Source organism: Bombus pascuorum, chromosome 5, assembly GCF_905332965.1.
Source record: "Bombus pascuorum chromosome 5, iyBomPasc1.1, whole genome shotgun sequence".
Lineage (NCBI taxonomy): Eukaryota > Metazoa > Arthropoda > Insecta > Hymenoptera > Apidae > Bombus > Bombus pascuorum.
In genome coordinates this window covers 13,673,710-13,699,933 of record NC_083492.1, presented here as the reverse complement: position 1 = coordinate 13,699,933, position 26,224 = coordinate 13,673,710, and the positions used below count along the sequence as shown (strand labels likewise).

Sequence of the window (26,224 nt, the reverse complement as noted above, 5' to 3'; positions counted from 1 at the left end):
CGAGGTCTGACCGAATTCGATTCCAGGGCACTGAATGCCTGCCACGTGGCCCCTATTACATAATATTAGACTTACACCCCCTCACACCCTCTTATTAGGACGTCGGTGAGAGTGCAGCAACCTACGACTGTGATTTTCCTTCGCGATTCACTCGAATCGCGGTCCCACGCGATCATTTCGACTGTGATGCTATCGATGATGATGGTCACGGTGGTACAGTAGCGGACAAAAGTTTAAGACGAAATGGAAGAAATAAATAATTGATTTACTTTCCATAAAAAATATAAATACGGTGTTCTACTTTTGGTATTAACTAATTGTACATTTGTTTGTACACTTAGAAAAAAAATTTCATTTTGATATTTTGCTCAATAGCTAAGTTATAAAAAAGGAACGAAATCTGTATAATATTTCGTCGGTCAAAAGTTTAAGACTATACAAAAAATATTAATTTTTGGTTAAAAAATATACACAATTTTTGTTTAAATTCAATATTTTGTTCAATATCCGTTATTTCTTATCCCTTCGGTACATCTTCTTGGCATAGAATCTATTAATTTTTTATATTAATCTACCGTAATATTATTCCAGGCTGTTTCAATCGTAGAGTAAAGTTCATTTAAATTTTTCGGTTTATAACCTTGTACTGTCTTTTTTATGATGCTTCACAAATTCTCGATTGGGTTAATGTCTGGTGATTGCGACGGCCACGGCAGCACGGTGATATTTTCTTCTTGAAAAAACTGTTTCACAACCCGAGCCGTGTGCTTCGGATCATTATCATTTTGAAAAATAAAATCATCACTCATATTGTTGCGTGCAAAAGGTAACATTGTGTTCTTGAGTATGTCCTTGTATTGAAAACGGTCCATAATTCCATTGATACGACATATCGGACCAGGGCCGCTTCGAGAAAAACACGCCCACACCATAACGTTGCCACCACCATGTTTAAGAGTTTTTAAAACGCACTGTGTTTTCAAACTTTCGCCAATTCGACGTCTAACGTACCGTATCCCGTCAGAACAGACGCGATTGAATTTCGATTCGTCAGAAAACAATACCTTTTGCCAATCTTCACTTGTCCAATGCTTATGAGCTTTAGCAAATGCAAGTCGTCTTTTTCGATTCCTAGAACTCAGCAGTGGTTTCTTTTGGGGTTTTCGTCCTCTTAAGTTAAAGTCTTCTAATCTTCTCCTAACAGTTCTAGCACTAATTTGTGTATCGTTTTCATAGTTTATCTCCGCAGCAATATTATTTGCACTACGAAAACGATCCTTTTCGCTCAATCGATGAATCCGGCGATCCATTTTCGGTGTTGTTTTCCGTGGTCTTCCGTTTTTCGGTTGATCGCAATACATGCCTGTCTTTAAAAATTTATACCAAGCTTGTTTACAAGCTGTTTCTGACCTGTTCACTATATTTGCTATTTCGGTGAAGGTTTTACTTTGCTTTCGCAGCCTTACGATTTGTTCCCTTTCGTTTTCAAGTAAATTCTTTGATTTACCCATAGTCTGTTCCTACCTAAATGAATTTTAAGCAATAAAAGGTACACTAAACAATGATTTTGACATTCCAGAATCAAAATGTTCAAAAACTGTACTCGTACTCACGTTTTACACAGATCGTCTTAAACTAATGTCCACTGTTTCCAAGTGCTAGGCGGTAACTAACTGTTGTAACTCCTACATTGTTTGTATTTAACAACTGACTGTCTGAGGTTACGAAGGTCAAACATACAGCTACGTTATTCCAAAGAGACAAACCGAATAGAAGAACAATATGCGTATAAGATGTTTGTAATCCGGTTTACAAATCATCGTCTTAAACTTTTGTCCGCTACTGTAGATTCGAGGGAATCAGTGATTTCGTTTTTTGAATTCAAAGGGGGAGATGTACATGCCCTGCTGTTCGTAAGTATCCAGATATTTCTGTAGATTCGTAACGGCAATACAAGAATGTACAATATATAAATTAATAAGAAACTAATACTAGCCCAAGGTAATGTTTATCATCTTTTGATAAAAGACGAGGATAACTGATCTCAAAATTGGAAATGATGACGAATGAGCTACATCGTGTAGTAATTCAATAAACATAGATGATATCAAATTAAACGAATTATTATAATACACTTATTATCCATGAAACGTATATATTAAATAAATAAAAATATATATTAACGCTATATAATTAAATAATATTTTAATTTATATTAAAAAACACTTGGATGTAATCTAAAATTCATATTCTACATCAAATGTCATAGGTGGGCATATGAAAATGAAAGAAAATTCTTAGACTCTTGAGCCACGATATATGTATATAACATAACGTGTTAACCAGAGTAACAATCTGTTTTTCCATTTATCTATCGTTTATGTGTCGATCGTCTGATTGTGCGATACGCAAACTTTAGTCCGTCCTATAACACCGATCGTTGCGCTGACAAAGGAGATCATCGCTAATCCGGAACAGAATCGCCTCTGAATACGAGCACAAACCTAAGCGTGTTACTATACGCGTATCTCGTTTCTAATTCGTGGGGATCGGTGCGTTCATATGTCCTGAGGCTTAGACGACATGCATATACATGCACTGCCGTTTCCTATTCGCACGATTCGCCTGGGAACAGGTCGTTTTCCTCGCGGGGAGAGTTCAGGTGCGCCCTCGCCGATGATTCAGCTTGAATCAAGCGACGCGCTGATAATGTTCGCGATAATTAGTCACGAGAGAGGCCGATAGCATCTACGTTGGACCGTTAGCCAGCCGACATCGAATCTTTTTCTCGTCGTCGACAGATTGACACTTTTCAACGATCGAACGAGTCATCTTTGAATGTAGCGTGTAAAAATTTCGCGTAAAAATTAAACGCCGATTGTCGTTGATTATTTCGCTCTTTTTCTTTTTTCATGTCTCTCTTTGTTAGTGAATAATAACGTGACTGGAGGGGTGTAATTAAGGATTATGAGGATGATTGGGAAATATTACTTGTGTGGGATCGTAGTGTTTTTGGAGATACACGTGACTCCTGCGTGAAACGATATATAAGGACGAAATTTTGTTCTGTCATTCATAACTTGTAATAGCCAGCAGAAATTCTGTATACATAGCGATATTTAAACTGTCGAAATCTAAATTTAGTGAATTTTGTTGAGATAGCCCAAGCCACCGAAAAATTACTTTCGTCGATTCTATGTGGTTTCTGTGATCTCAGTTTGATTTACTCATTGTTTTTAGAAAATTATAACGATATTTGTGAATAGAGATTCGATAGTAAGTTAATAAAAGTTATTATTTCACATGGATTCTTTATTAGCTCGTTATATTTTATATTTATTCGTTATATTGAATTATATCAAGAAACGTAAAGCATATAGCAGCTGTAGAAATATTATTACAAGCGGAATTTTTTTAATTGCTACACTTTAAAAAATGATATACGATCCGTTTACATAAATTGTAATTACAACTAAGAATTCTTTATTTTCCTTCAGTTTTCTTATTGTCTTATATTCGTTATCATGTATTGTTTATTTTAATGTCAACCGGTTTTACTCCTCCATTTAATAATCTATATCTAATATCGTAAATAGTAATTACTCGAATTTCATAAAAAAAAAATATTTACACGACGATATTCGTTCCCAAAATTCATCAATAGGATTTTGCATGTTTAAAACTCAACAATTTACAACTGATAGTATTTATTTGAAAATAGTCATTTATATTAATGGAAAGTGATTTATCAATGAATCAAAGTAATTCGGAATGGATGTTCGATTATTCAATTCTCTCCAATTGGTGAGACACCATTTTCCGGCGTGTTATTATGTTTCGAAAGAAGCTGCTACAGTTACGAAAACATTACAGACTTTTTACGTCTTCTTCGAGCATGACACGTCCCACAGGATACGCTAAGAAAACTCATGGCATTCCCATCCGATGACGAAATGACCTGTGCTGTTGCAGGTGAGTAAGAATCATCGGCATGCGCTATCAAAACCGTTCTTTTATTGTACCGTGATTTTCTTTCTTGAAGATCAATCATTTGCTGGATCTCCGATTTTGACGTTCCAACGACCTTGTTCCGAACAATTGATGCATTGTGCCTTGTTTACCTTGAATCTTTCGCTGGGCAATGAAACGAAGGTTCTGACGAAAGTACTTAATCTCTGAATGAAAAGATTAAAGCTACTGATAAAGATTTTTGTTATACTTGAATGATGTTTATCGGATTCGGAAATTTTTATAGTAATAGAAATTAAATATAGTTGGAATTTGTTATATAATTTTTTTAGTATTAATACAAATTTTATTATAATAAAAACATAAATGTTTATAGTAATAGAAAATAAATATAGTTGGAAATTTATATATAACTTTTTAAATTCTTTTGATGTTAAGTGGTGACATTTTTACTAATCTAAAGCACCATAGATGTACGATAGAAATAATTTTGTTAAACAATCGTATTATGAAATAAGTTTTTTAACCGACGAATGATATAGTTTTTCATCTTCTTCTGATGTTGTCAATATTATGATTTAACAGATGTAGCCTTTATATCAACATGCCCCGTTAAAAACTTTCACAGAAGAAGCGTATTCCGTACTTTATAACCAGAAACAATGAAAAAAACTACTCGTAAATACAGATTTGGTAAAATGAATACCTTTCAATGGCAGTCGGGTTCATTAGCCAAACGTATCGTTAACGTTCGTTAGCGTAGCCATCGCGGTGCTGTACGTCTGCGCGGATTCGAGGAATTGCCTTACAGCCGGAAATTTCACGAGATATTTATGTATTGGAAGGGGGCTGCAACTGTCTACGGTATAGTCCTGTAATTTCGGGATTTCCACTTTCCAGCGTTCGCCGAGAACCGTAACAGGGCCGAGAAGGAACGATATAGTACCATGGTTCCCAACTTGCAGTTCGCGACCTCTTTTGTATGTTATCAGATACCATTAGTCTCTAATATTATAACGAAAAAATGAGAAAATATCATTTCAACTAGTTTCACTATTCCATGCAAAGTACAAGATTGAATTCTTAGATGTTGACGCTCAGATCACTCAAATATCCCTATAATTCTACAAGTCTCAATATATTTTCAAAGATCGTTCTCTCGCGTGGTAAGTTTTGGAAAATTACTTACAGAACTCAACCGATAAGTTGTGCAAACAACAACAACAACAACAATGTTCTTCCCTGTATCAGTGAGCGAAAAGCTGCAAGTTTGAAGTTATCTCGTTGTTACTGTTAGTGAGTAACACAGAGAGGGCGAATATGATAGATTATCTGACGGTTATAAAAGGTTGGGAAACACTGATGTAGAGGGAAGGAATACGCGCGACGGTTTCCCCAACGCGTACCTCTCATCCTCCGTCTACGTCGCGCTCTCAGCTTCCTGCTCTGTGATCTCAGCCCGTCTGAGTTTCATCCCTCTTCAAGTTAGCTAACAGCAGGATCCTGCACAATGTAGTCGTGATTGCAAATCCGCTCGTTATCATCAAAACTGCGCCCGACCTAACGAAACCCACCCCCTCGACGCGCGCAAGCTCCTCTCTCTCTCTTTTCTCTTCCTTTCTCTTCGATCGTTTCACTTCTGCGCGCTGTATCACTCCGTCGTTCCTTTGACGCGACGAAGTAAGTACTTTCAGAGAGTAAAGAGATTCCCTGCTTTCGTAAAATTTTTCTTCTTGACCGAGAGTTTGAAAGTCTGTCTTCCTCCCTCTCTTCCTCAGCTACACTCTTGGATCGAGTAATTCAATCACCGATAACGGAGAAGCGAACTTTCGGCTTCTGACGGTTGATTCGACTGGAAGTGGCGTGAAGGTTGAGGCTGTTGTGAGACAGGGGATGTTTGCAGGCTCCGGTATGTTTTTGGGGTGACTTATTATTTTGCATGATACGGGAGGATGTGGAATGTTTGAGATGACTGCTGAAGGTATTTTGTGCTTTAGCTCATTAATTGAGTTTCTCAGAAACACGTCCAATCAATTTCATTTTTCGACGATTCCTCCATTTCATTCTAGAAGTGCTGGATCAATGTTGAATTTTCATTTCGTTTTGCTTTCATTTTACTTTCATAAGCTCGCTTATCGACAGAAAGCGGTGTAGATAATAGCAAATTTCAAGGTAAATTTCAACAATTTTTGCAACGTCGTCACCCTCTTTTGCTCTTTAATTTGTGGAATTGATAACATAGATTCTGAACGACTCGATCAATGACGACAGTAATTCGTGCCGTATATAAGGTACGGTAGATGTTTTCTTACATAATAATATTTGATTTTCGATCTTGTTGCGTTCTATCGGTCATTTTCAACGCAATTGCATTCTTTCAACGTTAAAAGATATTTCAAGGAAAACATAAAAAAATTGTTATTGGAATGCATGATTCAGTTAACAATGTAAACGACATTCGTAGGAAAGTAAAGAATGTGGAAATCGTGGAAAACGGACGAATGTAAATCGTGTCTAAAAACACGTTTCTTCCCTTCTTTCTCTTCTTTCACCGAATATTTAACACAGTCAAAGGCGTTTCCATGTTCGCAGTTTCTCTCCAAGCATTTTTCAAGAAATTTTCTGGCATCCAAACGGCATTATCATGATAAAAGTAGTCCAGGAACCTATTCGCATTTGAAAGCGACTAACGTTCATGGGCCATTGTCGTACAACCCTCGATACTCCATAAAAGAATACAAATTCGAGAAAGCAGGCTAACATGTCACTCGCAGCTAACCGCCTGCTGTGCAAACATGCAAACTCTTGTTAAAATCCCACTACGTAGCAACAGAGTTTCTTTTTCTGTTATCTTACACGAAACGCTTGACGTTAAGAAAACCGTTGATAAACTTGACCTCGACCTACTCGTGTCCTCTAAAAAATCGTAACATTTCTTAACTTATATCCAATGTATCGGAAATAAATATATGACTGATCGATTTTTCATTAATGCGATATCTGTTATTGATTTATTAAAACTGACATTAAAGTCCGATATATCGATTAGAATCTTATATTTTTTGTATATGCGATCATAATAGCCCAACCTCGTAACACTGCCGTGTTAAAGACGAAAGATTGTAGCTGAAACTTTCGCTTAAATCAAGCCATTGCTGCCAGGTAGCACAAAAATAGTTTATCTGCATGTATATTAAGTAAGAAAGCCTTATCTGCATTGAAACTGAAGTTATAACAGCTTATATGTGAAATCAAGATCTTGTTAAATACTACAAATTATTATGCTCAAATTGTTTGACCAAATACGTTTATTTGAATTAACACGACAGAACAATGCTAATGAAATTTCAAAATACGTTTCGTATAATACACATAGTATATTCGTAAAAGGTGTCTACAAGTGTTCGAATACTTTGGCGAGCAACTACACGTGCAATTTCCAAGGAGGAAAGGACGTCGGTCGCGAACGAGATTTTCGATGGTATCGATTAACGCGACAGAAGAGTACCGGGCAACGGTTTGTTCGTTCCCTTTGCCGGGATCGGCACCGGTGGAACCCCGTGGCTCCTTTTTTGAGGATCCTCCGCGTGTCCTCGCGAGGTAGAACCTTTGTCCAGTCTCGCTCCCACTAGCGAGATAATTCGACTGCCATTTTTCTCGCTTTATGCCGGGTAAGCGTTACTAATGGCCCGTTCCCTGCCGATCGCGAGGACCCTGCACCTTATTTTGCTCGTTCTTGCACGCGTAAACGCGTTTACGCACTCTTACACTACGCTTCAAAAGTATCCAGCTGCTCGGTTATCTTTCACAGGATGTATTTAGTTTAATTACTTAAAATACACACGCATTTTTCGTATCTAATTTGAGATAGAAATTTTGCCGATAGAGAGATAGTTAATTCGCAAACCCTGTTTTTTTTATCATTTTTAATTAATCATTCACCAGATCACGATTTTTCATGGAAATTTATATTCTTCGCATAATTTTTGCGCGTTTAAATTTCTAATAAATGCATAAACATTCATGGTATATTTAACCATAGGAAGAATTAATTTGTACATGTATTTTGATCGAATTTAAAGAATCCAAATACTTCTGAACGATAGTGTACCTACTTACAGCTGGTGCACGAGCGCGTTTTGCGAACCTGTGCACACGCGCCTACGATGATCTTAACAAATAGGGCATATCGCGGTGCATCGGGAACGTATGACGCGCATTTGTCTCGAAAATGTTAGGTCGGCTGTGGAGGCGCGAGTAACGCCGCGATAAATGGGGAGAATTCAGGTTCTGTTGGTTCCTTTATAGGTAAAGGATTCTTTGTGAGTGGAACTCAACCCTTCCGGTGCGTACGTCTGATGTTCGAGGGTGGTTGAATGAAGTTGGTTGAGTGAAAAACGAAGGGAAGGAAATAGGTAGATAATATTTTATTTTAATAGTTCTGAATCCAATAGCTATGAATATTTCCTGCTCGTAACAAAATTTATCAATGTCGAATTTCGACGTTGGATATTACAATAAAACGACATCGTCCTGTAGAAACCAAAATAGAAACCTAAATAGAATTAATTCGGAATAATGCTAGAAAAATCTTTTATTTCAAATTGGAATTTTATTCTAAATCGAATAAATTGTAAGTAATGACTAATTTTAAAGTTTATGAACTGTCTTTTTCCAATTCCTTTGCACAATTCCTCGAGTCGCTTTTGAGATACTTTTCCACGACAGTTTCTCTCGCGTATCTATTGTTTAACATCGTCGTCAAATCGGTCCACGGATTCCAATTTGAATATGCAACACGGAATACATCTGCATGCAGTTTCGCAGCAGGTGTTCCTTCTTTCCTTTTCTGCTCTGAATCCTACCTACTTCACACTCGAGGAAATTTCTATCATTTCGGAATGCAAGGGTTTTGTGGTTTGCTGTGAAGTCAAGAAATGGTGCAGGCTTTCGGCGCAGGTAAAAACTCATATTACGGTGAAACTCGAAACCAAATGGTTCTTTCACTATATGTATAATTCTTGAATACCTTTGATACGATGACACGGAGAAAATTTGCTATAAAAAGTTTTGTATAAAGATTTTAACAATAACGATATTTAACAGAGACACGATACATGTTTATTTCTGATATTAAATTTACGTAAAAAGTCACAGCTCCATTTACCATTTATCAGGGAATTGCATAGTCATTGCAATTTGAACGCGTTTGCAAAGAAACTCGTAAATCAATATCGATTCAAGTAACGTAGATAACGTTAAATGTTTTTTTATTGAACGTTAAAAGCGTTTGTTTCTCAAAACGTACTTACCTACCTAATCGATATCTTTCCGCTTAGCTTAAACATCGATGCTTGCATGTGACGATCACGTGATCCCACAGTTAATAAAACAGCATTCTTTAAGAAGTTATCGATCATTCACTCGCCAAGTTTTCGTTCGATTTCGATAAGAATCAATATTTGCGATTGATGATATACACCAAATGTCACGTATCGGAAATAAGGACGCAGTTTGTAAATCGATACCTTGATACCATGTAAATCACGTAAGGAATGAAAAACAATGACTTCCTTTTGAAGGTGAACACGTAGGTGCTTATTACTCCCTTTCATAACTTTAAAGCTATCGTCACAATGTTAAAATATTGAGCATGTTCAAATGTTACTTGTCTTAATAACTGTAATCTCTGATTTTCGCAAAACTTCGCCAACTTGTAAGTAGACCGCGGATTTAGAATTTAGAGCGAGACTCGCTAAAAAGCGAGACACCCTTAAGATAATTCGAAAGCACGTGTCTCTCTAGACGATAATTTTAAATATTCATAATTACAGGATCGGATTTAGAAATTAAACGCGCACGTATAAATATATTCTGGCCAATTCCAAATCTGTTTAACAGTAGCTGCTTGTTCCTGCTATGTAAATGTTTTTTCAATAAATTGTTCGATAGCAGCGATATTACTTTGGTACATTTGTTCTCTATATTTCTGTCCCCAAAAGCAAGGTCGAAAAGCAAGACCGAGTTGACCGTTTAGTCATGGTTCACCCTCAGACGTACACTATCCCTTTCCAGCATTTATTTATACGTGCCTACTTGCGTGGATATATATTTTATATTTCTTCTCTTCCTTTTTATTTTCGATGAGTTTGGGTTCTCGAGGAGGTTCGAGCACCTGTTTGTATTTCTGCCCTGCCGACACATAAATCATCCTGGAATGGACTAACGCCTTTTATCACTGCTATCCCTCTCCAACTTCTATCTTTCTCTATCCGAACCATATTCTTCTCTGTATAGGTGTGTAAATAAGTGTATAAGTGTGTTCGGTTCTAGTCGAGCGACCCGTTTACGCCCACGTCTAAGATGAATATGAATTTTTCATTTCGAGACCCAGGAAAACTGTCAAACGAGTTTTTTGGTCCTACCCCTCGCATTTTTTTATTTTTATTGCCATGGCGCGCGTGTGCACGCATCCGTGAAATCCAATGTTTCTTGAATTATGCGTGGATACAGAGAAAGAGAGATGGTAGAGAATGAGAGACAGTATCTTTGCATTAGAAGAAGACGGTTTAAAAACGAAGTAGGTTACATTTTTGGTTAACGAGACATTGATGATGTTTACCTTAGGTTGATTGATTCGAAGGAGAGTGAACGAACGGTTCTGGGACAAATGGAATGATTCGAATGAATTGTTGTATTATTTTATGGAAGAATGTTAAGCGAGGTTGAAAAAGGAATGAAAGTAATTGACAAGTGTTGGTCAGTGTTCAATTTTTGGCGAAAGCTAATTTTGCAACGAGACACCTTAACTTCGTAGTATAAGAACTGAAACTACAATATCGTTTTATGAATAGAATTAGCGAACTGCAATGTTTACGGAACGTCGAACAAAGTGTAACGCACTATTAAAAACGCGATCGAAATCCGACGGTTCACAAGTGTATCATATATGTATAAAAGTTTCTTGCAAGAAAGCGCAGAAACTCAAAGGAAGAAGCCGGTGACAAAAGAAACGTGGAAAGAAATAGAAAGTGAGAGACGCGATCAGCAAAAATCAACAAAGAGAACCAACTCTACTATAAGGAACACGTTGCCCGCAGAAATTCCATTCGATTGTGATTCGCGACTTCCCCCACTGCTCTGCAAGGAATTTACGATACCAAAAGCCTCAGTGGTGGGTTTTCGCGCATGGAACATGGGCGTGATCGATTGGGCGGAGCCTGGTTGTCGTTCCAGGGGTCTTCGTCCCGAAAAGCATCGTTCCTGTGCCACGAACAACCCCGAGTCGAGTCACGCAACTCCGTTCCCCACCACTCAGCCTCCGACGTTCTAACACACGCATACACGTGTACATGCATGGAACGTGCACGGAGTGGAAACAGTGCAAAGAAGCGTGAATACACAGCGTGAATGTGTGAGTGATAGACCGAAGCGACGATTGCAGAGTGTGGAAGGGGCAGGATCGAGGATGCCAGTCTTCCCCGGGCCACGGATCTGGACAGCGTATTTTCTGCGATCCTTTTCGATCCTACAGATCCGCGATTTTTTATTCCTCGCGAGTCTCCTGGTTTGGCTTTCTTTCGTTTGATACTGAAACTTACTCGTTTGGAAGGAGTTATCGGATCGTAGCGCGAGTTTTAGTTTCAAAGTGTTGTGAAGGGACTTTGTGAACTACACGCATATATAGATTGACTACTGACATGTTTTTGTCAGTTTAGCACGTGTATTTGGTATATCAGCAGACTCTTTTTTTGCTTGCTCGATGATTATGAAAATGAAGAGAGGCAGTTTGTGAGTTAAAAGGAAGTTCTGGACTGATTTCAGGAAAGATGAAGGTGAGTGGATTGAGAATTAACTCTGAAATGGTATCGTCGGGTAGTAGGTGTCTTGCAATATTTTACACAACTTTGTTATCTAACATTGTTAAGATTTATTTATTTCAGCCGTTTTAAATTTTGCGGTAACGAAAATTAGTTAAGAATACACGCATGCATTTAAATAATATATGTATCACGATTTCAAGTAACACATATGTATACATGCTTAGATACCTAGCTTTCTTTTGTTTGTCGATTATGAAAGATTAAATAAGATAGTGAAAAATTCTGTTCGATTCATTGACAATAGGTAGATAAAGAAGATAAACGTAAATCGAATATGTGAAATACATATAAGGTGTATAAACAGGTGTGAATCATTTGTTTAAGCGAAGCGATGCGCGGGTTTCGAAAGTTTCTCGATGTTTTATCGTTGGGGATCAAAAAGCTTTCTTTAAAAATTATAAGTTATAACTAATCATAGTACCTTAATTAAATATAATGTGAACATTGTTCATATATATTATATAAATATATCATAATATATTTTTGTTTACATTGTCAAAAGACATTAGAAACCTCTTTATCAATAACAAGTTCTGGTTAAACATCCATGTACCGAGTTGTAAAATTAAATATATAACTCTGTTTTATACATTATAACATCGGAAATAAATTTTCAAATTGTCTTTAAGTTATATCGAATCGGTAATAGTCTTTTGCAATTAAAAGAAATATCTTAGGTCTTGTTATAGAATTCATTATTTTAATTCATCGAAACATTGCACTTCTATCCTTTGAATATACTTTTCATATAAAAAATTCAATTTAATATTCCAATGTAAAATTCATCTCGTTATAATTAAAACATATCCTACCAATTCATCAAAATTAATGATTCATTGAAAGGTTTTATCTCAGTTCTTTAAATACTTGAAACTCCGTCATTGTTGTTGCACAACCATTACGATCCTGCACGTCAAACTCATAAACGTCATACCGAACGCAGACAATGTCCTGGCAGCAAGTTTTTCTTAAAAACTGTTTCTGGAACGAAACGATGCGACGGCCATGATAATTTTGAAATATTGCGAAAAATTATTTACGATCGCCGGCGAAACTTATAAGGCCGATAAATCACTGGGAATGGTATACTCGCTCGTGCCATTAAACGTCCGTCCCGTGTAGCAAAGTGACGAATCGGATGTGTACGAGGATCGTCGATGTCCGGTAGTCGGTAGTGAGGCCCGTTTGACCTCTTCACCCTGGCATTTCTCATTTTGTCAGCTCATCTCCGTCGTTTCGAAGTGTTGACGAATAAAAAATGAATACTATTATTCTTCTTAACTACTCGTTGATTGCATTCTTCGAGCATCGAGTCCACTTACGAACGATTGAGAAATTCTTTCTTCGTTTCTTTCAACGAAAATTCGATTCTTCTTTCGCGATAATTGAGTTAGAAAGCTACATGCGAATTTTCGAATCACGATCGTTTAAAATATTTACATTTAAAGAACGATTTATAAGAATTAACCGATTTCGTTACGAGGATCTCCGATCGAAATTGATATGAATTTTTGCTTCGAGTATCTTATTATACGTACTATATGTTTTTCAATTTATACATAACAACATTATTAGGAAATACAGGTACACGTACCGATAATTTGCAACGTTGAAATATTATCTACTATCTCAAGTTTCTCATTTGCACCTATCAAGCCTCGATCGCGCTTAATCATAAATTCTTATTATCATGTAATAAATGCAGCTCGATGATTTCGTTGTATAATAACGCTATCGAACGTCATATTATGTAATTGCAATTCATTAATTCTATTGTTTAGAAACGAAACATTTTCACGCTTCGTCTATCAAATTAAATATCAATTCTCGAAAGTATTCGATATGCAAATAAAGATTACACAAATATCTATTCAATTTTCTTTCCCGTTGATTTTTCGTGAATTATCACTTGTCATCTCACACTATCCCATTGTTTCAAACGCTATACACGCTATCGTCATAGCAACTTTCATTCTTGTTTGTGCTTCGATATGCATAGGTACTTTGTTATTCCACTCTCATTAAATTGTCACGTTTTAATAAACGATTATTTCATGGAAAAACCAGGTAATTTTAATTTTTTCTCTATTGCTGTCATTAAATGCTAAACATGTATGTATAAGTGACGCGTATTTTTACAATATCCTTCAAATTATAAAAAAAAGTATGAACATTAGCTAACAACATGTTTAATCGCAAGCGAACTGCGTATCGGGAAAATCAATGTGAAAACCAAAGAATAGGCAGGTCATATGTTTCGATGGTTGATTTACAACGGCAACCCTAGTTTACAGGGATTCTCAGGAAAGCAACCGGTCGAAACTCAAGGAGTAATTTACAATAGGTCAAACTTTGTCGTTTCTCCTTCAATAGCTTGGGATCTTCCACGAAACTGAATTCGATGAGTTCGGTGGCTCAACAAACAATTTATAGAAAACGCAGGTATATTCATTTAAGTATGCAATCTCTGATCAGAAGAAATTTCTTAAAAACTTTCGTATCTTCTAACTATAATTTTTATTATATGTTATTATATTTAATACATTTATTATACGTTATTATAAAAAGCAATGGGAAATTAACGGGTACTTGATGTGAGTTATGAGTGAAGTTAAGAATAATCGAGTTTCTTCAGCAAGGAAATAGCCAGAGAAAAGTCACAAAAATCATAGGATGTAGTCCAAGCATCATTAGCGATTTCAGAAAGGAAATGTGACGAAACGGGAAGTGTATCTGAGAGCGAAAGATGTGGTCGTCTTTGTGCAGCAACTAGTCGAAATTTTCTTTTTTTTTTTTTTATTTTGGTTATTTTACAATTTGTCCTTGCGGACATTTGGTAAAGTGTTATATCTTGTTGATAAAGAAAAAATAATATAGCATGTGGGCGGCTACCCCCAGCGGGGTGCCAGCTTCGTTTTTTTTTTCTATGTTATATCTTTTATGTACTAGTCGAAATGATAGAAAATTGCGTAAAATTGTGAAGAATTTTAGACGAGCATCTTTCTAGAGAGATAAATCAGCAGAGGGCACAAAGCGTTTCCGATCGTATTGTCAAAAATCGTTTAAATGAGGTGAGTTTTTCATTTCAAAAAGCTAAGACAAAGCAACTCATAACAGAAAAGCAAGAAAGAGAACGCGTACAATGATGTGAGAAACATGCAAACTGGACAATGGAAGATTGGAAGAAAATAATGATCATTCGTTTGGAGATTCTTGAAATTGTATTTTTCAAGATGATGACACTGTCACCGCAGCAAAGTAGTAAAGGACTGTTTACGCGGTAACAGCATCGAAACAATGAAATGACCAGGGAATAGTCCAGATCTAAATCCGAATATTGAAAAGACTGATTCGCGAGAAAAGGCCTTAGAATAAAGAAGAACCTCGTCAGGCTATCCGACTATCGTGGGAAGGAATTCCACGCACAGATTGTAAATATCTCGCTAATTCAATGCCACAATGCAATAATACGTTCACATGGAAACGTACCAAAATAATAATACCTACGATTATTTAAATTAGCAAATCGGATCGGCAACTTTTTCCCGTGTAATATTTTGTTCTTCGTCTTGCTTCTTTTTCGTAATAAATGGAAGTTTGTGTTAGTTTATTGTCAGTTAAGTGTTTCACGTTAAACTCCCCTTCAATTTCCTATTATTTCGATATTTGTATTAGATCACCCGAAAAGTTTCTTTCGTTTTATAAGGAAATAGTGCGTGCAAAACATTTTCCGGTTTATATTATTTTATCGAATTACGTATGATCCATTTTGTTCTATCAAAATAAAGATCACAACGTTTGACAGATTAGGTTTCATGTTTCTATAAAGATGCATCGTTGTAAAAGACGTGTCTGTAAAGGAAAGACACTTTAATACGACAGCATTTTGTAGTTCTGACACATGGATGTTTTTAACAAATTTCGTATTAATACGTTCGATCCAAAAACTTTTTGCCAGTGTTTCTTGATATCCACTTCTTATAAATCAGCGACGATTCGTTTATGCTCTCCATAAATTTAAAAAAGCTTCTCAACTATAAAATTAAGGGTTCGATTAAAAGATTGGAAATATTGTTATCTAGCCACGTGATCTTTCATCGAAGCAATCGAGTTATTATGATCTCTTAGGCTGAACATCTTCATACAACTGTGTTTCTTCCTTTCCTCGAATGTTCTAAGAAAGTAAATTGCTCAAAGGCGTTTAAAATCTCTACGAAGCAGGGACAGTCGAACATATCACTAAATTTAGGACGAAAATCTGCTAGATTTGAATTGAAAATTATATTTTCTATTTAACCGCGCGATCTTCCGCTTATTTCATCGAGATAATTGCGCCAGTAAATCCGTGATCCGCGACACGGCGTATTAATCGACACGGTGTTACGTTCGAAGAGAAACGTAGCTCTCTTTCCGAGGGAAGATCGAAATGCCAGAAGGTATAAATCACAGGTGGGAAGTTCAACTTTGCCTTCGGCAGATCATAAATCAATGACCGTCCAGTTAAACGTGAAATGATTACTGGCCGACGGGAGAAGCTACGACAAGGAGGGGAAGGACAGAGAGAGGAAGATGAAATGAAAAAGACGTGTTCGTGTAGCGTCTTCGAAATTGGCTGTCGTCGATGTTGTCTTTCTTGAGGTATCCGTTGTGCAATATCCCTGTTCTTTATATGTTTCACGTTTTCACGGCGATTCATGTTATATTTTCGTTCGTTTGTGTGTTTAGTTCGCGCGTTTAAACCGGCAAATTCAATTTCAAGCCGACGAATAAGAATTGTTTATGACGGAGAGTGAATTTTTTTGAAATATTTTTTTTCACATCGTTTACTTTTCGATCGAGGAAACGCACCTTTAACGTTCTCGGAAAATCTTCGCTCGTTCTAACTCTGCCGCGTTCTTTCCGTCGTTATCGTGTTTTTCTGACGTTAAAAAGTATTTCAAGTTTAAGCAAAATCTGAAAGAACTGTTCTTAGTATACATGTACATAAGTTTTCGTACCAATTTTTTGTCCAGCGTATTCCTAAAACGTTAAAAGTCTTTTTACCGAAATAAACGTGAGATTGGAGTATAAAAATGATAAAAATTTAAGGATCGTGGCAGGATGAAATAACCGTTTAATAAATTGAAATTTTTAATTTCCCAAAGGTTGATAGAACACTTTTTCCATATTCATGTACGAATAAAGCAGTAAAGAGAAGAAGTACGTGGTAAACGCAATAAATCGAAGGATATAATGTAATTAACTCATTGATTGCACGCTGTGGGGAACAATAACCTTTGTGCATTACTCGTGTACCAATTAATATAATCAAGTCAAGACTCGCTGTTCCAATGTACTCACTTATACATAATACACGCACGTGTGAATACACAGGTGTATTGACGAGCACGTGTGCTGCGACATCGATAAGAAAAAAATTGCATACAGATCAGATACGCGTTATCTTTGCGTTTATCTCTCTACGCACTCACAATGACAACCTTTCCCTCTGTCTCTCTTTCTCTCTCTTCGTTGTACCTACTTATTTGTCTCTTTGTGTTAACCAAACCTCTAACAACACGATGGGACTGAAAAGAAAAAAAAGAGGAAAAAAAACTAACCAGCTGCATCGTGTCGTTCGAGTGTCAATTAATCGAGCTCGAAACTCTACCACAGGTTTGTTTCAAGCGGTTCTTGACTAATGAACGACTACTTGTTAAAGAATGAATGCATTTTAATCGATGACCGCCATTTGCTATTGTGTGAGGGTGTCTGTACAGCAAGATAAAATTATTTAACTCACCTAAGCTTCAATATCTTCAAATTCTATTTAACAAGTATACACGCGGTTTCGAATTATTCTCAGAAGTATAGGTTTTTCTTTTCAACTATAAAATATAATTAACTTCCGAGAGATTATAAAAATTATATGTACTTTATGTTCGCACACTCCACCCTGAAGAACCAACTGGAAGCTAAAAGGAAGAAAAAAAAGACGGTTTGAAAATTAGTAAAATCTCCTGCGTTACGCATTCAATTAAAAGGAAGCTGCACAGCTACGATCTTTAGAGGCGTGCGTATCGCTTAAATCTCACCATCCACAATGAACAAATTTGCGCCTACCTAAAGGTCGTTTCGCGTGTACGCACGTTTGATACACGATGTGTGCGTAGTCATGCGAATCGTTGAGGCCGGTCGTTGAGGAACGAAGGGATCATGCCCAAGAGCGGCATCATTTATCAGCCGGCGGCCGTCCGCTCGTTTATTATTTCACTTTGCCGAGTATTAATTGAGATTTGGAGCCCGCAGCCAGCCTTTCCGTACCTCCACACCCGGAAACGATCGTCTTATACTATGTGTTTAGCGATGGCCTCAAGTACGTCGCAAGTAGATTCGAATATTCAACGATTATTCAGTTTCCTAGGTTGGATGTCTCAACAAGAATGGTACATCTGACAAGCGAGCGATTCTATGTAAGAGAACAAATCGAAAATATCGAATAAAATTTCTTCATACGACGCTTTATTCTTGAGAAAATCGGCTTTGTGAATATAGTTACAAATGTAATTAAAATATAGGTTGAAACGAAGATGGAATATTTGGCGAGTACGACGAATGAAATATTATATCTATCTATCAAAACATGAAGAGAACGTCGAATATTCGATTCGATTCGGCACTTGATCCCATCGCTAATGATGTTTTTTCTCGTACGACACGTTGACGCTTTATGAATCGATCGATCGTATTGGTTTCGCTAGCCGACAAATTCTAACGCGAGACTCTCTTCTAATAACGTTAATACCGTAGCTCGTGTTCTTTTCCATCGACTCCGGTATTCCATGTAAAATGTTCGTTTTAATGCCTTGGCATTAAATTCACGATGACATTAGGTAGAGACTTGTAGCATCTGCTTGAAAGGTTTATCGAAGGAAGGTTGTATGCGATGGCTTTTTTTCTACAGGATGCTTTAGAGTTGCTGTTCAGAGCTTTAAAGGGTGGAAACTAGTACAATATAAAGATAGATTGTAAAGTATTTGTGATAGCCAATAAATTGCCTATCATGTAAATTACACTAATGATTTCTCTCGAATTAATTTCACAACAATCTCGTTCTAGGCTGAAATCTTCCTAATTGTTCTTAAAATTATCGTCGACAATAAAAACTTCCATCATCTAAATAACTATAAATAACTATATAACTAAATAAATATAACTAATAAAGTAAAATGAATAAAATTGCAGACGGAAATCGAGACGGAGCCAGATTGCACGGACAACATCCTTTGTTCAAACAACAACAACAACGTGAACGCCAATAACAACAACGTAACCAGCATAAAGAAAGCTGCTACTAATATCAACAACAACGACAGTCACGATGGAATGGAAATGGACTGTGGCGGTTGCGGAGAAAGCGTTCGCGAGCGGACTGTCCTCTGTGTAGGGGGTCGTACCTGGCATTCCAGATGTCTGAAATGTTGCGCCTGTGCGAGGCCTCTGCACGATCAGCACTCCTGTTTTCTTCGAGGGATGAGACTGTACTGCAGGCACGACTACGCCTTGTAAGTACAACTCGTTTCTATTTCTAAGGTCAGTGGAGCTCGCTGTCTAAGTTTAACCATCGTAATTTCTTGCATCAATGGGGAACATAGTTTGTTTGGTTAAGTTAACTGATTTATGTGACTGAAGGTACACCACTACAAAAGGTATTTTCACTCGCTGTATTAATTGTAACACTTGCGTACTAATTAGTTAGGTCTAAGCATATTAAAGTTCGCGTTATTGAAACCTGGTGAAATCATTGAGAAATAAGGATACGTAGTTAGCCACTGTTTATCATAATTACAATACGAAAACAAAGTAAACAATTTGTCCTATTAGCAATACAAGCATAAAGGGATCGAAAGCCACTGGGATCATTTTAGCGAGTCACTCGTTCGTAATACAGAACGACCCTTCGAAATCTATCTCAAGGGACTTGTTCATAAAATCTTTTGAAAGTAGCTGCTCGACAGGGTGTCCGAGATATCTGTTATACGAATGTCAGCGTATTCCGCGAGAAGCGTTCGGTAAGTCGAACAAACGGTCATTCTTTCCAGGTGTTCACGAGTGGTAGTCGAGAAACGTCCTCTTAAGCTTTGGCTTTGCTCACCGGTTACGTATCAGTGGGGTGTCTGTTCTTCGATCAACTGAAATATTATTGGATTCATCGGTAATCCTTCGTGTCGCTTCTGGATCGCGGGCTAACTGTCCCTTCTGGTCGATTATAGATCGCGACCGAATGATGGAACGCTTTCGTTTGATGAATTGCTTTTTTATGCAAATCTTACACTCTTATGAGCACGATTAAAGAAACAGAACTTAAACGTAGATATCTTTTATTAGAGAAATATTAAACTTATTAAAACTTATAATTAATACTTATAATGAGTAGGTACTGTAAGTACCTTGTGCATTTTATATATTTTTGCATTTTACGCGTTCTTTACATTTCGCGCAAATGCGTAAAAAATCCGCAGTCTACTGATTAAATATCTTATCGCTATTTTTCTGCGATTAAGCGACTTAAGTCTTAGTCTTTATAGTCCTCAATGATACCAATTAAGAGTTAAACGTAACAATCGGGAAAGTTAAAAAGCGCACGATTACAATGATTTAGCTAAAAGCTGTCTGTCTTTGGAGTCACGTGGCCGTCACGTGGGTGCAGATATTCCCGCAGATGAACAGATATCCTTACGCGAGTATTCGACATAGGGTCGAGAGAGATTCACCATTGGGTGATTAATGTCTTCCGATGTAACCTTCTTCTTCTTGGTTCTTCTCCTCTTCTTCTTACTTCTCTTTTCTTTTACTTTCTTCTTCTTCTTCTTCGTCTTCTTCTTCTTCTTCTTCTTCTTCTTTGGACCTCACGCGTACAGTCGGCTATTCACGTCATATACGTGTACCACGCATGCTCACGCGCGAGCTGCGAGTCACGATGTGACGTTGAAGCCGGGCTTCGATGCCCGCTACGAATAAAGGACATCTCATCTGACGTTTTCTTGCGGTTACAAGTCCCTGGAGACGAAAAGAAAAGACGCCGGTTTTGACCCGGGCCGTATACGAATATTCGCAATGGCGAATCTTTTCAGTCGATGGATTTTTTTATGCGATCTTCAAGCGAATCAAAAAATGTACGTGTGTATCTGGTGTGATTTAAATTCCTACAATGGGTTTTGTTTAACAATTGTATATTGACTAGATTTTTTTAATATGTTATTAACGAGCATATTATAGTAAACGGTTAATAAACGCATTATATTTAATTTGCATTAGATTCCATATGACAATAATATAAAACCTACATAGATGGAAAGTATGTAAGAACTAAATGTAAAAATATAAAATATAGAAAATCAGTGCGAATTTTTAAGCATTTACGGGAAATTTATAAGTGCGAAGGTGTACAAAGTATGGTACTCTTTATGATACATAGCGAGCAAAACAAGTCTCTGCTTCGTTTTCATCTGTTTAATCGTGTTTATAGAAACGTAACTTTGTATAAAAATGCGTAAACTAGCGATAAGATATGCAACGAGGATGGATTTAAATATAGAACAAGTACGTAGTATAATTATGTATTTCTATATAACTGAAAGTAAAAGATATTTCAAAGATAGCTACGTAAAAGAGAGCAGAACGTCCTCATCGTTGCAGATTGCTCGAAATTATCGTCTCCTCGGCATGTTTAGGAAATCGTCGAAATCGCAGTAGCAGAAACGTAGATTACCCCCGGGCTTGCAAGCGTCGTGTCTCGAATCGTTCTCAGGAGGGCGTAGGCATTCGCATTTAAGTGCCATTAAGGCAGAAACGATAAGGTCGTGATTAAAGCGGCGACCGATTCCCTGTCGCGCAGCATCGGCCACACTGAATTAAGAGAACCGGAATTTCGACGCTGGCATGGCTAATAGAGCGATTTCTGGTTCATCCTGCTTCTTCCATTCTTTCTCTTTCTTTCTTTTTTTTTTCTTTTAATTTTGTTTATTCTTGCCTGAGAAACGACACGAGGAAAAGGATCGTGGAAGGAGAATAACGTCGGCGAATATTTATTAATTTAAAAGACACCCGTCCCCTGCTTGAAAAGCACCGACACACGAGGGTGGACCAAAGAGAGGGAATCACAGCTAGCTGCCTTACGAGGCGAATTCCTTAGACTTTAGATGGAACACTGGCAGTTCTTGCTGGTGACTCGGCAGCCACGCACACGCGTGCCTGTTTTTGTATTCTCCAGAGAAAAATATGGGCAACCCGTACAGAATCGTATACTTACGGCTCTAGGTCTATTACTTTTTTAATTTATGAAGCAATTTGTACGATCAAAATTATATTTCAGATTTGGAATTTCCACGATCATTAGATAACATAATTTGTGATTCTTCGAGTTTTGATATGACGAATAAAATTTAAATACTGACACGATACAAACAAGATGAAACTTCCAAACAATTCTCTCTGATCTCGTATAAGTCACAATATAATACAACTAAAATATTAGATACGTAATAACAAAATTATCCTAAATCTAAAGAATTCCAATTTTTCGTGCTAAAACTTCTCCATTCATACTCTATAAACGTTACTATATGGCTTGCTCCTATTACCAAAAAACGATAATTCAAGCGTAAAATATCGCCAACGTAATAATTTATCACACGGCCGATTTATATCTTAAAAGATATCGAAGATCGCGATCGAGATCTGGCTTCGTAGCGCGAGAATCGAATGCAGTCGAATGAGGATCGGAGGTATAAGGGGGGACTATGAATTCTCTACTGTGCAGAGGTCGGATAGCGGCCGACTTAATCCCCCGTTGACTTATAGGGCCCGCCTATGTGGAAGAACAAATGAATAAATTAGGGCGGGGTCGTTTGGTAGCCGATGTACGGCCCTGAAGATTTATTGATACCCAATACCAGTTCCTCTGGTCTGGTTACACGCTGCTTCTGACCGTCTCTTATTTCTCTCTGATCCGACGTAAACGCGCCGGAAAAGGAAAGGGGTGGCGCCACTATTTATGCTAATGACACCTCAAACTTTCACCGGACCTTCAAGCTCAAAGAAATCGCATCAAATGATTTATTTTAAACTATATGAATCTTCCTTCGTTTCGTCTTTTTATCGTGAATTTTATTCAGTAATTGTCAGTAATGTTAAAGTAATTACAAAAACAAATGTATATTTTATTTGCAAGAATCGACCAATAACGATAATAAAATAATCATGATAAGTAGGTACACGTTATGAAGTTCTAGACGAAGCTTTCGGACGTTTAAAAAGATACTCAGGGTCAGGTATAGATGTCTTGTCAAGAATGAATAGATACTTGCGTGCTTCTAGGCGTGCCTTGTGCGCGATCACCATAACCAATAATACCCGAAAATACCATGGATGCGACGGTGACGATGCGATTCGTGAACCGACTAATCCTTCCGTGGCTTACCATATTTTTCCATACAATAACCAACCTTTCGGTCGATCCACAATTCTTCTTTTTCACTTATGCTACTTATATTTTTTCTCTTTGTTGTTACAACAAAGTTATTCTTCGTTGCGAACAACAAGTTACCTGTGGAGCTTAGAAGTTTTGTTTCCTTATATAATTCTTTTCTATATAGCTATTGAATATTATTAAGTTCGACTCGGTGAACTTAGACGAAGGCAAGAGGAGGGAAATTAATAAATTCCATAGATTCTATCAAATTCACTTCTACATCATACATCTAAATAATAAAAATCCGTGGTGTACCTATCATCGTGACAGACCTCGTTAAGACGAGCGTATCGTTTCCTCGTAAGAGTCATCCACAAATCGCTTATATCTCTCCTCTTAAACGCAACACTCGTAAGATCGTGACCCGTTTCCTGGTGTCGGGCGGCTAAAATTCAAAGGGTTAGAGTCATTTGTAGGGCGAGGGAAGCCGCGGGACTGAGACGTCCAGATAATCTCGACGTAATCTACCGGGCGAATCGCGAGAGGTCGAGCGACCCTTAAACCACGCTGCTGACGCGCTCTAAAGGACATCGAGTGGCGGAGTAGTATGTTAATGAGGACAGGACCATCGGATTCTCGTACACGGAGGTCCTGAATGAACCTGCAGCCTCGACCAAAATAGCACCTTCATCCTCCTCCTCTTTCATTCTTGTCTTCTCCTCGTCCAATTCTTCCATTCTACGAAATTTAAATAAACTTTCTTGATCGTCGACCAAGCGTTAATCTAATACAGAAACAAGCGTATCGTAACAATTTCGGTGCATGCTCGTAAGGAAACAGGAAAGATCTATAAGAACAAACAAATCTCAAGTTAATAATAAACCTTAGCTCTTGGATTAATGATAGTATTTTCTTTTTCTCAACATTTGGAAGAAGGTACAGGGATCTTGAATGTACGATAAAAATTCCTCTTTCTCGATATTTCAGAACCTTTGGTGCAAAATGTGCGAAGTGTGGTCGAAGCGTAGGTGCTGGTGACTGGGTGAGAAGAGCCAGAGAAAGGGTATATCACTTGGCTTGTTTCGCCTGCGACGCCTGTTCTCGTCAGCTGTCGACGGGGGAGCAATTCGCCCTGCTGGATGCCCGATTGCTCTGCAAGGCTCACTATCTCGACGTCGTCGAAGGAAACAATACCTCATCCTCGGAAGATTGCGACTCCGAGCACGGTGGCAAAGGCAGCAAGACGAAGAGGGTCAGGACTACTTTCACGGAGGAGCAACTCTCTGTTTTGCAAGCGAACTTTCAGTTAGACAGCAATCCCGATGGCCAGGATCTTGAAAGAATAGCTCACGTTACGGGACTGAGCAAACGAGTGACGCAAGTCTGGTTTCAGAACTCGAGGGCCAGGCAGAAGAAACACAGTGGAAAGATCAAAACGCAAAGTAAGTATATTTGTTATTTGAAAATGTTGCAATTCCTAGTAAAATATTACCGATGAACGAATACAACGAATTACAAGAAAAAATGGAAAAATATAAGCGATAAATTAATATAGAAAATACAAAATGTACGTAGATACCTCTGTATATCGATAATGAATTACAGGAAGAAAATACGAAAATACGAGGGGGCAATTAGTATCGCACGACTTATGCTCCCTTGTTCATTGAACTTAATCAAGTCTATAGAATTAATGTATGAGTTAATATGAAACAATATTCCAAACATTTCGTAATTTGAACTTTAGATTCGTGCATTAACGTACCAACTGTCTAAACAGTTAGTACCATTATTTGGATCGAAAAAGACGAAATATAATATACACGTAGGATCTCTTTTACTAAAAATCTGAACTTTTTTTTTCTCTTCTTATAACTATTCTATATTCTCATTCCTAAAGAATAATTCATTTCCTATCTAGTGCACCATTCACCACCAATGCAACATCATCCAGGTGATTTGTACCCAACCAGTGTAAACATGGTAGGTGCCTATTTAGGGGGGTATCAAGGCGGCAGCGCAGGAAGCGAAAGTCCTGGCAGTCCATTGACACCACTCACTCCTTTAACACCTCTAACACCGACAACGCCCAATCACCTACAAGCCCAGTTCTGTCATCAAACGGGTTAACTTTATTTAGTAACAATGTCCAATACCGGTGATCATTGTTTTACCTTCGTCGATCGTTTCTAAGTCTAATATGGTTTGCAATGGAAAATTTAGCGTTCGAATTTAGAAGAACATCGATCTATTAGAGAGGAAGAAATTATAAAATTCTAGGATTTCGAAGGGGGTACATTGATTCATTCGAAAGTTTTGATACAAATTTAGCATAAATTTTTTCATAGATTTACGAGAATTTGGAATATAGTAGAACCTCGATTATCATTAAGGGAATACTTGATTATTCGAACATCGATCGATTAAAAATTTGCATATGGTTTCCTCTAGGGAAAATTGTAAAATAAAAATATGGTCAAGGTTTTACTTAAAAAGATTATTTCAAACGAACCCTCTTTGAATTCTAGAACGCTTAAGGATAAGTTTTAAATAATTGAGATATTCTCTGTCTTTTTTTGTACATAGTCAAAATGATTTGTTTCAAACAAAGCGAGAAGTAAAAGTGATATTACGAATAGGTTAATATTCTACGGTGAGGATTCTAGTATACGAATAGAGAAAACACGATCATTATTTATTCTGATTCAATTGTAATAGTTCGTAACTTGTATTTGCATTTTACAATTAGTCTACTTAATTATTTTATTCGGCAAGAGTGCAATGAAACGAAAAGTAAGATTAAATTTTTAATAGTGTTTGTAAAAAAAGATCTCGTTTTTCATAATTAATAATTATTTTATAAATTTGATTTGTCACGAGATAGATTTTGAAATTTTCAATTTGAAAAAAGTCGGAATAT

The 26,224-nt window shown here is 37.2% G+C and overlaps 1 protein-coding gene across 2 annotated transcripts; it reads left to right on the top strand.

Moving 5' to 3' along the window:
* The first annotated feature begins 5,631 nt into the window (after positions 1-5,631).
* LOC132906610 (LIM/homeobox protein Awh-like) lies at positions 5,632-25,934 on the top strand. 2 transcript variants are annotated; one of them, XM_060958923.1, is made up of 4 exons: positions 5,632-5,878; positions 19,077-19,396; positions 24,292-24,746; positions 25,226-25,934. In XM_060958923.1, exons 2-4 carry the CDS (start codon positions 19,218-19,220, stop codon positions 25,432-25,434), a joined length of 843 nt encoding a protein of 280 aa, XP_060814906.1. In that variant the 5' UTR covers positions 5,632-5,878; positions 19,077-19,217; the 3' UTR covers positions 25,435-25,934. The 2 variants fall into 2 exon arrangements, with proteins under 2 accessions (XP_060814906.1, XP_060814905.1); XM_060958922.1 differs by lacking the exon at positions 5,632-5,878 and adding an exon at positions 10,818-11,804.
* The last annotated feature ends 290 nt before the right edge of the window (positions 25,935-26,224 follow it).